The sequence below is a fragment of the Balaenoptera ricei genome, chromosome 1 (genome assembly GCF_028023285.1).
Source record: "Balaenoptera ricei isolate mBalRic1 chromosome 1, mBalRic1.hap2, whole genome shotgun sequence".
Classification (NCBI taxonomy): Eukaryota; Metazoa; Chordata; class Mammalia; order Artiodactyla; family Balaenopteridae; genus Balaenoptera; species Balaenoptera ricei.
In genome coordinates this window covers 65,410,236-65,424,049 of record NC_082639.1, presented here as the reverse complement: position 1 = coordinate 65,424,049, position 13,814 = coordinate 65,410,236, and the positions used below count along the sequence as shown (strand labels likewise).

The 13,814-nt window shown below is 35.0% G+C and overlaps 1 protein-coding gene across 1 annotated transcript in view; it reads left to right on the top strand.

Moving 5' to 3' along the window:
- SLC44A5 (solute carrier family 44 member 5) overlaps positions 1-13,814 on the top strand; it is a 352,752-nt gene that overhangs the window by 325,100 nt on the left and 13,838 nt on the right. The window contains exons 14-16 of the mRNA XM_059899408.1: positions 471-558; positions 1,062-1,324; positions 1,845-1,939. Of these exons, the coding sequence (XP_059755391.1) occupies positions 471-558; positions 1,062-1,324; positions 1,845-1,939 (446 nt within the window). The remainder of the gene's footprint in view (positions 1-470; positions 559-1,061; positions 1,325-1,844; positions 1,940-13,814) is intronic.

Sequence of the window (13,814 nt, the reverse complement as noted above, 5' to 3'; positions counted from 1 at the left end):
CCCTTCAAACCTCAGGTACACACTACTATTCAGGAGCTAGGAGTTTGTGTCTGTTTCCATCCGGGAAAGACTAGGAACATCCTAAAGATATAATTGAGATGATGATGATGATGGTGATGATGATGATGGAGATTATGATTGCTAAGCTCTAAAAATGTTTCAGTGTACCAATTGAATTTCCCCTCAGATAGGTCACATGGTACATTTTGTTTTATTTTGTCTTCACATGTGGTACTCCTCCTTTGCAATATGTAAAAAAAATCTCTTTTTATATTTCACTGTTTTTAAGGGGCCACTCAGTGCAGCTGACCCACGTTATATTACTCTGGGTCTGAAAATGAATGAATTATTAAAAGATTAGTTTTTTCAAATTAATCTTTCAGTGGACTTTCGAGTTATTTGCATTACTTTCTTGTCCATTTACTTTCAATCTACCAGCAAATAATTTATCCTTAATAGAGTTCACTCAGTTACTTGGCTACATCAGGGGTACCTATATACAAAGTCACAGCGCCAGAGGGGCAATGTAAACATGAAAATAAAACCTGTAATCCAGAGGTAAGTAAAAGAAACTCTTTTATTTATTTCAATACAGAACTCTACTGTATTTCATCTAGCAGTAGTGGTAGGAATCATCCTGAAATAGAGACCATGTGCATTGATGAGGATCACTGTAGAGAAGGGGAGGGTGGGTCAGGTGTTAGCAGGAGAGCACTGAAAACGGTAGGCAGAATATAGAGAAAGCACTGCTATTTCCTGAGCTCACTTGTCCTGTCATACACCTAAGAAGCAGGCACAGTCAACAACAACACTAATAAATGTGAAATTATAGTGGAGGCAGACTGATGAACATACGATGGAAAAATGAGGTACTTTCCAGAGCTCATTAAAGAATTGTATAAAGTGATGTTATAGAAAATAGAAATAACAGCAGAAGCTAATAGGAACAAAGCAAGATATGCAATTGGGGGCCACACAAGAGAAGGCAAGGAAGGTATTATCTTGGAATAGCACTTAATATTATATTATTTGTGTTTTGTTTTTTTTTTTCCTGAGTGCAGATTTTTAATACAACTGAAATTGCCAAAGCTTGCCCTGGGGCTCAGTGTCATTTTGCTTTCTATGGTGGAAAGAGCCTGTACCATCAATATATCACTACCTTCCAGATATTCAATCTATTTATCTTTCTCTGGCTTATAAATTTTGTCATTGCATTGGGTCAGTGTGCCCTTGCTGGTGCCTTTGCTTCTTATTACTGGGCCTTGAAAAAACCTGATGACATCCCACCATATCCACTTTTTACTGCATTTGGACGAGCCATAAGGTAAGTTTCACACTGAAACCTCCACCTATCTTCCCAGTTATGTTTAGTGTGCTTATAACTCAATCTTGTGCTTATAATTCAAGTGCCAAAGTACTTGAGGTCAAAGGTATAATTCAAGATTCATAGATGTCCACTGGCTTTGTCTGGTTTTATAGCCACAGTTTTATAATCCCTACCCAGGCCAATATCCTTCTAAAAGGTTACTGGAGAGAAGAAGTAGGGGAGGGCACCAAATTAAAGATCAAGGACTAACTTGTTTGTGTTTCTTCATTGCTCAGCTCAAACATAAAATCATCATAAGATGACAGGCTATTGGTATTATTTTTGTAGATGAAGTACAAAATGGATGTATATGGTTTAAAATCCTCTATGGAGACCTTTGTCAATCTGAATAAGAGAGTATAAGAAGCTCTTTCCTATCAATCCTTCTGCAGATCCCTTTTACCAATAAAAATTAACTAACATCCTTTTAGTTAATAGTAAAAATATTTTAACTTTTATTCTCATTTTATCTGCCCAGATATCACACAGGATCCCTAGCATTTGGATCTTTAATTCTTGCAGTAGTTCAAATGTTTAGATTAATCCTAGAATACTTGGACAAACGTCTTAAAGGTAAGATTCCAGAATTCATCTTTTCTCAGACTTCCTGACTTCTGTGAATAGAATAGATTGGGTCAGGGGGTTGCGGGGGACATAATGACTGTAACTTGGACACAGTAATAAGGATGGATGTGGTCAGATTGGGCAGATGTTTGGAAGGAAAAGCCAATAGGACTTGTTGAGGGATGGAATATGGTGGGGGGTGGGGAGAGGAGCAGTGGTAAAATAGAGTAAAAGTGTGTGATGCTATTTACTAAGATATGGAAACCAGTAGAATGAAATTTCAAAGAAGAGATTTAAAACTGTGTTTTTGACGTGTTAATATTGAGAAGCATGGTGGAGATGTCAGGCAGTTCCAAGTCTAGAGCTCAGGACAGGTCAGGCTTAAAATATAAATGTGGCCATTGGCATAAATCTTCATACATGACACATACAGTTTACAAACACATAAACTCTGCTTGGGTTGTACTTTAAAAGATTTTATTATTAATTATCAAAATAATCTTGAAACAGAACAACCAAGTTGGAACACTCACATTTCCTGATTTCAAAACTTAATACAAACCTACAGTAATCAAAACAGTGTGGCACTGGTATAAGGACAGACATATAGACCTGGAAAAGAATAGAGAGCCCTAAAATAAATGCTCACATATAAGACTATTCAGTGGGGGAAGGAGAGTTTTTTTCAGCTAATGTTACTAGGAAAACTGGATATCTACATTCAAAAGAATGAAGTTGGACCCTTACTTTACACCATATACATAAATTAATTCAAAATGGATCAAAGACTTAAACATAAACGCTAAAACTATAAAAGCCTTAGAAGAAAGCAAAGGAAGAAATCTTCTTGACATTGGATTTAATGATGATTTCATTATTTTAATGATCATTTTAATGACAATATGACACCAGAAATACAGGTAACAAAAGAAAAAAACAGATAAATTAGAATTCATCAAAAAAAAAATGTCTGTGCATCAAAGGACACTATCAAGAGAGTGAAAAGACAACCCACAGAATGGGAGGAAATATTTGCAAGTCATATATCAGATAAGCAACTAATATTTAGAATATATAAATAACTCCTACAACTCAACAATAAACAAACAACCTATTTCAACATGGGCAAAGGATTTTTTAAATTAAGTAAATTTTTTTCAGCTTTACTGAGGTATAATTGACAAATAAAATTGTAATATTTTTAAAGTGTACAACATGATGATTTAATACACATATACATTGTGAAAGGATTCCCGCATTTAAGGTGGGACACATCTGTCCAACTCGTGTATTTCTTTTTTTTTTTTCCTTTTTTGGTGAGAATGCTTAAGTTCTACTCTCTTAGCAAATTTCAATTATACAATACAGTATACTCAACTATACTCACCATGTTCTACATTAGATCCTAATATCTTATTCATCTTATAGCTGAAAGTTTGTACCCTTTTACCAGCCTCTCCCAATTTCTTCCACTCCGAGCATGTGGCAACCACCATTCTATTCTATTTATATGCATTCAACATTTTTTCCCCACGTATGAGCAATACCATGCATATTTGTTTTTGTGTGGCTTATTTCACTTAGCATAATGCCCTTCAGGTTCATCCATGTTATTGCAAAAGCAGGATTTCTTTCTTTTTAAGGCTGAATAATATTCCATTGTGTATATATAAGGTAATTTATCCATTGATCCATTTAATGACACTTACGTTGTTTCCATACATTAGATACTATAAATAATGCTGCAGTGAACATTGGAGTACAAATATCTCTTCAAGATAGGGATTTTGTTTCCTCCAATTATATATACAGAATTAGAATTGCTGGATCATATAGTAGTTCTATTTTTAATTTCTTGAGTAACCTCCGTACTGTTTTCCACAATGGAGTAATCAATTCACATTCCTACCAACAGTGTACAAGGATTCCCTTTTCTCTTCATCCTTACCAACACTTGTTATCTCTTGTCTTTTTGATAAGAGATATCCTAACAGGTATGAGGTGATATCTCACTGAGGTTTCGATTTGTATATCTCTGAAAATAATGTTGAGCACTTTTCATGCACCTATTGGCCATTTTTATGTCTTCTTTGAAACAATGTCTATTCAGGTTCTTTGCCCATTTTTTATTGGGTTATTTGTGTGTTTTTTGCTGTTGAGTTCTATAAGTTCCTTGTATATTTTGGATATTAACTCCTTATCACATATGTGGTTTGCAAATATTTTCTCCCATTCAGTAGGTCACCTTTTCATTTGTTGATGGTTTCCTTTGCTGTGCAGAAGCTTTTTAGTTTGATGTAGTCTCACTTGTTTATTTTTGCTTTTGTTGCCTTTGCTTTTGGTGTGAAATCCAAAAAATCATTGCCAAGACCAATGTCAAGGAGCTTACAACTATAAAATCTTCTAGGTTTCAGGTTTTACTTTCAAGTCTTTAATCCATTTTGAATTGATTATTGTGTATGGTGTAAGATAAAGGTCCAATTTCACTCTTTTGCATGTAGATGTCTAGTTTTCCCAGCACCATTTATTAAAGAGACTATCCTTTCCCCATTATATATTCTTGACTCCTTTGTCAAAAATTAATTCACCATATTGCATGGGCTATTTCTGGGCTCTCTATTCTCTTCCATTCATCTATGTGTCTGTTTTCATACTGATACCATACTGTTTTGATTACTATAGCTTTGTAATAGAGTTTGAAATCAGGAAGTGTAATGCCTTTAGCTTTGTTATTCTTTCTTGATTGCTTTGATTATTTGGATCTTTTGTGGTTTTATACAAATTTTAGGATTGGTTTTTCTATTTCTGTGAAAAATGACATTGAAATTTTGATAGGGATTGCATGAAATTTTGTAGATCACTTTGAGTACTACGAACATTTTAACAACATTAATTCTTCCAATCCGTGAACATGGAATATTTGCCACTTATTTGTTTTTTCAATTTCTTTTGTCTACAGCTCACAGTTTTCAATGCATAAATATTGGGTTGGCCAAAAAGTTCATTTGGGTTTTTCCATAACATGGCAAAACCAGAACAAACTTTTCGTCAACCCAATAATTCTCCTCCTCATTTAAATTTATTCCTAGGTATTTTATTGTTTTCATGAAATTGTAAATGAAATTTTACTCTTGATTTCTCTTTCCAATAGTTAGTTGTTGGTGTATAGAAAGACAACTGATTTTTGTATATTGATTTTATTTCCTGAAACTTTACTGATTTCATGTACTAGCTCTAATATTTTTTTGGTGGACATTATAGGGTTTTCTATATATGATATCATGTGATCTGCAAACAGAGACAGTCTTACTTCTTGCTTTCTGATTTGGATACCTTTTATTTCTTTTACTTGTCTAATTGCTCTGGCTAGGACTTCCAAGTACCAAATTGAAAAAAAGTGGCCAAAAAAAAGAAAAAAGAAAAAGAAAAAAGTGGCAAGAGTAGGCATCCTTGTCTTGCTCCTAATCTTAGAGGAAAAGCTTTTGGCTTTTCACCAATGAGTATGATGTTAGCTGTGGGCTTGTCACATATGGTCTTGATTATATTAAGGCCTTCTATAACCAGTTTATTGAGAGTTTTTATTACTAAAGGAGGTTGAATTTTGTCAAGTAATTTTTCTGCATCTATTGAGATAATCACGATTTCCTCCTTCATTTTGTTAATGTGGAACATCACATTTATTGATTTGCATATGTTAAATCATACTTGCATCCCTGGAATAAATCCTACTTCATCTTGGTATATGATTCTTTTAATCTAGTATTGAATTGAATTTGCTAATATTTTGCTGAGGATTTTTGCATTTATGTTCATCAGGGATATTGGCCTGTAATTTTCTTTTCTTGCAGTGTCCTTGTCTGGCTTTGGTATCAGGGTCATGCTGGCCTCATAAAATGTGTTTGGAAATGTTCTCTCCATTTCTGTTGTTTGAAAGAGTTTGAGAAGAATTGGTATTAATTCTTCTTCAAATGTTTGGTAGAATTTCACAAGTGAAGCCATTTGATCCTGGACTTTTCTTCGTTGGGAGGTTTTTGATTACTGATTCAAAATCTTGACTAGTAATTGATCTGTTCAGATTTTCTATTTCTTCATGATTCAGTTTGGTAGGTTCTATGTTTCTAGGAATTTATCCATTTCTTCTAGGTAGTCCCATTTGTTGGTGTAAGACTGTTCCTAGCAGTCTCTTATGATCCTTCGTATTTGTGTGGTATCAGTTGTAATGTCCCCTCTTTCATTTCTGAATTTAAGTCTTCTCTCCTTTTCTCTCAATTAGTCTAGTGAAACGTTTGTCAATTTTATGTTTCAAAAAAACAGCTGGTACTTTCACTTATCTTTCCTATTTTTAAGTCTCTATTTCATTTATTTCCACTCTGATCTTTACTATTTCCATCCTCCTATTATCTTTGTACTTAGTTTCTTCTTTTTTTTCTTTCTAATTCCTTGAGGTGAAAAGTTAGGTTGTTTGAGATCTTTCTTCTTAACTTAGGTGTTTATTGCTATGGACTTCCCTCTTAGAACTGCTTTGCTACATTCCATACATTTTGGTATGTTGTGTTTGCATTTTCTTTAGTCTCAAGGTACTCTTTGATTTCCCTTTTGATTTATTCTTTGACCTGTTGGTTGTTCAGTGGCATGTTGTTTAATCGCCACACGTTGAATTTTCCAGTTTTCTTCTTGTAATTGATATCTAGTTTCATACCACTGTGTTTGGAAAAGATGCTTGATATTATTTCACACTTCTTACATTTCTTAAGTCTTGTTTTGTGACCTAACATATGATCTATCCTGGAAAATGTCCCACGTGTACTTGAGAAGAATGTGTACTCTGCTGTGGTTGGATGGAATGTACTGTAAATGTCTGTTAAGTCCTTCTAGTCTAATGTGTAGTTAAGTCCAATGCTTTTCTGTCTGGATGATCTATCCATTGTTGAAAGTGAAATTTTGAAATTCCCTACTATTATTATATTGCTATTTATTTCTTCCTTCATATCTGTTTATATTTGCTTTATATATTTAGGTGCTCCAATGTTGGGTGCATAAATATTTATAATTTTTATATCCCCTTGATAAATAGACTCTTTTTTCATTGTATAATGACCTTTTTGTGTTGTTTCATCTTTTGGCTTAAAGTCTATTTTGACTAATATAAGCATAGGTACACCTGATTTCTTTTAGTTTCCATTTGCCTGCAAAATCTTTTTCTAATCCTTCACTTGCAGTCTAAGTATGTCTTTAAAGGTGAAATGAGACTCTTGTAGGTAGCATATATTTAAGTCTTTTAAAAAAAAATTCATTCAGCCACTCTATATCTTTTGATTGGAGAATTTAGTCCATTTACAATTAATTGTAATTATTGATAGCTATGGACTTACTGTTTCTATCTTGTTAACTATTTTCTGGCTGTTTTATAGTTTTTGTTTCTCTCTTCCTCTCTTCCTTTGTGATTTGATGATTTTCTGTAGTGGTATGTTTTGATTCCTTTCTTGTATCTACTATAGGTTTTTGCTTTGTGGTTATCATGAGGCTTACATAAAATATTTTATAGTTATAACAATGTGTTTTAAGCTGATAGCAACTTAACTACAAATGCATACAAAAGCTCTATGTTTTATACCCACACACACACATTTTATACTACAATGTTTTTGATGTCACAATTTACATCTTTTTATATTGTGTATCCATTAACAAGTTATGTAGTTATAGTTCTTTTTAATACTTTGTCTTTAACCTTTATACTGTAGTTCTAAGTTATTTACCTACCACCATTACAATTTTAGAGTATTCTGAATTTAAGTGTATATTTACCTTTACTGTGAGTTTTATACTTTCATATATTTTTATGTTACCAATAAGCATCCTTTTGTTTCAGCTTAAAGAAATCCCTTTAACATTTCTTGTAAGGCTGGTCTACTGGTGATAAACTTTTAGCTTCTGTTTGTCTGGAAAACTTTTACCTCTCCTTCAATTCTGAAGGACAACTTTGCCACATAGAGTTTCTTGGTCAGCAGATTTTTCTTTCAGCACTTTTAACATACCATTCTACTTCATTCTGGCCTGCTGAAAAATCTGCTTATAGTATTATGGGGATTCCTTTGTATATAAGAAGTTGCTTTTCTCCTCCTGCATTTACCCACCTTTTAACTTTTGAAAATTAATTTTATGTGAGTCAGTATGGATCTCTTTACATTGATATTCTTTGGGCTTTCTGGATCTGGATGTCTCTTTGTTTCTCCAGGTTAGGGAAGTTTTCAATCGTTATTTCTTTGAATATATTTTCAGCCCCTTTCTCTTTCTTCTCCTGGGACCTCTGTAACGTGTATAAAGTACATTCTCTTTAATTTTTCTTCCTCTAATTGGATGAATCGCACTGCCTTGTCTTTGAATTCATCAATCCTTTCTTTCTTTCTTTTTTTTTGAATTTTCTTTTATTTATTTTTTTATACAGCAGGTTCTTATTAGTTATCCATTTTATACATATTAGTGTATATATGTCAATCCCAATCTCCCAATTCATCACACCACCACCCGCCCCCCCCCCACCACTTTCCTCACTTAGTGTCCATACGTTTGTTCTTTACATCGGTGTCTTAATTTCTGCCCTGCAAACTGATTCATCTGTACCATTTTTCTAGGTTCCACATGTATGCATTAACATATGATATTTATTTTTCTCTTTCTGACTTACTTCACTCTGTATGACAGTCTCTAGATCCATCCACGTCTCTAGAAATGACCCAATTTCATACCTTTTTATGGCTGAGTAATATTCCATTGTATATATGTACCACATCTTCTTTATCCATTCATCTGTTGATGGGCATTTAGATTGCTTCCATGTCCTGGCTATTGTAAATAGTGCTGCAGTGAACATTGGGATGCATGTGTCTTTTTGAATTATGGTTTTCTCTGGGTATATGCCCAGAGGTGGGATTACTGGGTCATATGGTAATTCTGTTTTTAGTTTTTTAAGGAAACTCCATACTGTTCTCCATAGTGGCTGTATCAATTTACATTCCCACCAACAGTGCAAGAGGGTTCCCCTTTCTCCACACCCTCTCCAGCATTTGTTGTGTAGATTTTCAGATGATGCCCATTCTAACTGGTGTGAGGTGATACCTCCTTGTAGTTCTGATTTGCACTTCTCTAATAATTAGTGATGTTGAGCAGCTTTTCATGTGCTTCTTGGCCATCTGTATGTCTTCTTTGGAGAAATGTCTATTTAGGTCTTCTGCCCATTTTTGGATTGGGTTGTTTGTGTTTTTAAAGTTGAGCTGCATGAGCTCTTTATATATTTTGGAGATTAATCCTTCATCCGTTGATTCGTTTGCAAATACTTTCTCCCATTCTGAGGATTGTCTTTTCATCTTGTTTGTAGTTTCCTTTGCTGTGCAAAAGCTTTTTAAGTTTCCTTAGGTCCCATTTGTTTATTTTTGTTTATATTTCCATTACTCTAGGAGGTGGATCAAAAAAGATGTTGCTGTGATTTATGTCAAAGAGTGTTATTCCTGTGTTTTCCTCTAATAGTTTTATAGTGTCCAGTCTTACATTTAGGTCTTGAATCCATTTTGAGTTTATTTTTCTGTATGGTGTTAGGGAGTGTTCTAATTTCATTCTTTTACATGTAGTTGTCCAGTTTTCCTAGCACCACTTATTGAAGAGACTGTCTTTTCTCCATTGTATATCCTTGCCTCCTTTGTCATAGATTAGTTGACCATAGGTGTGTGGGTTTATCTCTGGGCTCTCTATCCTGTTCCATTGATCTATATTTCTGTTTTTGTGCCAGTACCATATTGTCTTGATTACTGTAGCTTTGTAGTATAGTCTGAAGTCAGAGAGTCTGATTCCTCCAGCTCCGTTTTTTCCCCTCAAGACTGCTTTGGCTATTTGGGGTCTTTTTTGTCTTCATACAAATTTTAAAATTTTTTGATCTAGTTCTGTAAAAAATGCCATTGGTAATTTGATAGGGATTGCATTGAATCTGTAGATTGCTTTGGGTAGTATAGTCATTTTCACAATATTGATTCTTTCAATCCAAGAACATGGTATAGCTCTCCATCTGTTTGTACCATCTTTAATTTCTTTCATCATTGTCTTATAGTTTTCTACATACAGGTCTTTTGTCTCCCTAGGTAGGTTTATTCCTAGGTATTTTATTCTTTTTGTTGCAATGGTAAATGGGAGTGTTTCCTTAATTTCTCTTTCAGATTTTTTATCATTAGTGTATAGGAATGCAGGAAATTTCTGTGCATTAATTTTGTATCCTGCAACTTTACCAAATTCATTGATTAACTCTAGTAGTTTTCTGGTAGCATCTTTAGGATTCTCTATGTATAGTATCATGTCATCTGCAAACAGTGACAGTTTTACTCCTTCTTTTCCAATTTGTATTCCTTTTATTTCTCTTTCTTCTCTGATTGCCATGGTTAGGACTTCCAAAACTATGTTGAATAATAGTGGTGAGAGTGGATATCCTTGTCTTGTTCCTGATCTTAGAGAAAATGCTTTCAGTTTTTCACCATTGAGAATGATGTTTGCTCTGGATTTGTCATATATGGCCTTTATTATGTTGAGGTAGGTTCCCTCTATGCCCACTTTCTGGAGCATTTTTATCATAAATGTGTGTTGAATTTTGTCAAAAGCTTTTTCTGCCATCTATTGAGATGATCATATGGTTTTTCTTCTTCAGTTTGTTAATATGGTGTATCACATTGATTGATTTGCATATACTGAAGAATCCTTGCCTCCCTGGGATAAATCCCACTTGATCATGGTGTATGATCCTTTTAATGTGTTGTTGGATCGTGTTTGCTAGTATTCTGTTGAGGATTTTTGCATCTATATTCATCAGTGATACTGGTCTGTAATTTTCTTTTTTTGTAGTATCTTTTTGTGGTTTTGGTATCAGGGTGATGGTGGCCTCATAGAATGAGTTTGGGAGTGTTCCTTCCTCTGCAGTTTTTTGGAAGAGTTTGAGAAGGATGGGTGTTAGCTCTTCTCTAAATGTTTGATAGAATTCACCTGTGAAGCCATCTGGTCCTTGACTTTTGTTTGTTGGAAGATTTTTAATCACAGTTTCAATTTCATTACTTGTGATTGGTCTGTTCATATTTTCTGTTTCTTCCTGGTTCAATCTTGGAAGGTTATACCTTTCTAAGAATTTGTCCATTTCTTCCAGGTTGTCCATTTTATTGGCATAGAGTTGCTTGCAGTAGTCTCTTAGGATGCTTTGTATTACTGCATTGTCTGTTGTAACTTCTCCTTTTTCATTTCTAATTTTATTGATTTGAGTCCTCTCCCTCCTTTTCTTAATGAGTCTGGCTAATGGTTTATCAGTTTTGTTTATCTTCTCAAAGAACCAGCTTTTAGTTTTATTGATCTTTGCTACTGTTTTCTTTGTTTCTATTTCATTTATTTCTGCTCTCATCTTGATGATTTCTTTCCTTGTACTAACTTTGGGTTTTGTTTGTTCTTCTTTCTCTAGTTTCTTTAGGTGTAAGGTTAGATTGTTTATTTGAGATGTTTGTTGTTTCTTGAATTAGGATTGTATTGCTATAAACTTCCCTCTTAGAACTGCTTTTGCTGCATCCCATAGGTTTTGGATCATCGTGTTTTCATCATCATTTGTCTCTAGGTATTTTTTGATTTCCTCTTTGATTTCTTCAGTGATCTCTTGGTTATTTAGTGATGTATGTTTTAGCCTCCATGTGTTTGTGTTTTTTATGTTTTTTTCCCTGTAATTGATTCCTAATCTCATAGCGTTGTGGTCAGAAAAGATGCTTGATATGATTTTAATTTTCTTAAATTTACTGAGGCTTGATTTGTGACCCAATATGTGATCTATCCTGGAGAATGTTCCATGCGTACTTGAGAAGAAAGTGTAATCTGCTTTTTTGGATGGAATGTCCTATAGATATCAATTAAATCTATCTGGTCTATTGTGTCGTTTAAAGCTTGTGTTTCCTTATTAATTTTCTGTTTGGATGATCTGTCCATTGGCGTAAGTGAGGTGTTAAAGTCCCCCACTATTATTGTGTTACTGTCAATTTCCTCTTTTATAGCTGTTAGCAGTTGCCTTATGTATTGAGGTGCTCCAATGTTGGGTGCATATATATTTATAACTGTTATATCTTCTTCTTGGATTGATCCCTTGATCATTATGTAGTGTCCTTCCTTGTCTCTTGTAACATTCTTTATTTTAAAGTCTATTTTATCTGATATGACTATCGCTAGTCCAGCTTTCTTTTGATTTCCATTTGCATGGAATATCTTTTTCCATCCCCTCACTTTCAGTCTTTATGTGTCCCTAGGTCTGAAGTGGGTCTCTTGTAGACAGCATATATATGGGTCTTGTTTTTGTATCCATTCAGCAAGCCTGTGTCTTTTGGTTGGAGCATTTAATCCATTCACCTTTAAGGTAATTATTGATATACATGTTCCTATTACAATTGTCTTAATTGTTTTGGGTTTGTTTTTGTAGGTCCTTTTCTTCTCTTGTGTTTCCCACTTAGAGAAGTTCCTTTAGCATTTGTTGTAGAGCTGGTTTGGTGGTGCTGAATTCTGTTAGCTTTTGCTTGTCTGTAAAGCTTTCGATTTCTCCATTGAATCTGAATGAGATCCTTGCCAGGTAGAGTAATCTTGGTTGTAGGTTCTTCCCTTTCATCACTTTAAATATGTCATGCCACTCCCTTCTGGCTTGTAGAGTTTCTGCTGAGAAATAAGCTGTTAACCTTATAGGAGTTCCCTTGTATGTTATTTGTCATTTTTCCCTTGCTGCTTTCAATAATTTTTCTTTGTCTTTAATTTTTGCCAATTTGATTACTATGTGTCTCAGCATGTTTCTCCTTGGGTTTATCCTGTATGGGACTCTCTGCACTTCCTGGACTTGGGTGGCTATTTCCTTTCCCATGTTAGGGAATTTTTCCACTATAATCCCTTCAAATATTTTCTCGGGTCCTTTATCTCTCTCTTCTTCTTCTTCTGGGACCCCTATAATGCGAATGTTGTTGCATTTACTGTTGTCCTAGAGGTCTCTTAGGCTGTCTTCATTTCTTTTCATTCTTTTTTCTTTAGTCTGTTCTGCAGCAGTGAATTCCAGCATTCTGTCTTCCAGGTCACTTATCCATTCTTCTGCCTCAGTTATTCTGCTATTGATTCCTTCTAGTGTATTTTTCATTTCAGTTATTGTATTGTTCATCTCTGTTTGTTTGTTCTTTAATTCTTCTAGGTCTTTGTTAAACATTTCTTGCATCTTCTCGATCTTTGCCTCCATTCTTTTTCCGAGGTCCTGGATCATCTTCACTATCATTATTCTGAATTCTTTTTCTGGAAGATTGCCTATCTCCACTTCATTTAGTTGTTTTTCTCGGGTTTTATCTTGTTCCTTCATCTGGTACATAGTCCTCTGCCTTTTCATCTTGTCTTATCTTTCTGTGGATGTGGTTTTTGTTCCACAGGCTGCAGGATTGTAGTTCTTCTTGCTTCTGCTGTCTGCCCTCTGGTGGATGAGGCTAAGATGCTTGTGCAAGTTTCTTGATGGGAGGGACTGGTGGTGGGTAGAGCTGGCTTTTGCTCTGGTGGGCAGAGCTCAGTAAAACTTTAATCTGCTTGTCTGCTGATAGGTGGGGCTGGGTTCCCCCCCTGTCGGTTGTTTGGCCTGAGGCAACCGAACACTGGAGCCTACCCATGCTCTTTGGTGGGGCTAATGGCGGACTCTGGGAGGGCTCACGCCAAGGAGTACTTCCCAGAACTTCTGCTGCCAGTGTCCTTGTCCTCACGGTGAGCCACAGTCACCTTCCACCTCTGCAGGAACCCTCCAACACTAGCAGGTAGGTCTGGTTCAGTCTCCTGGGGTGTCACTGCTCCTTCCCCTGGGTCCCGATGC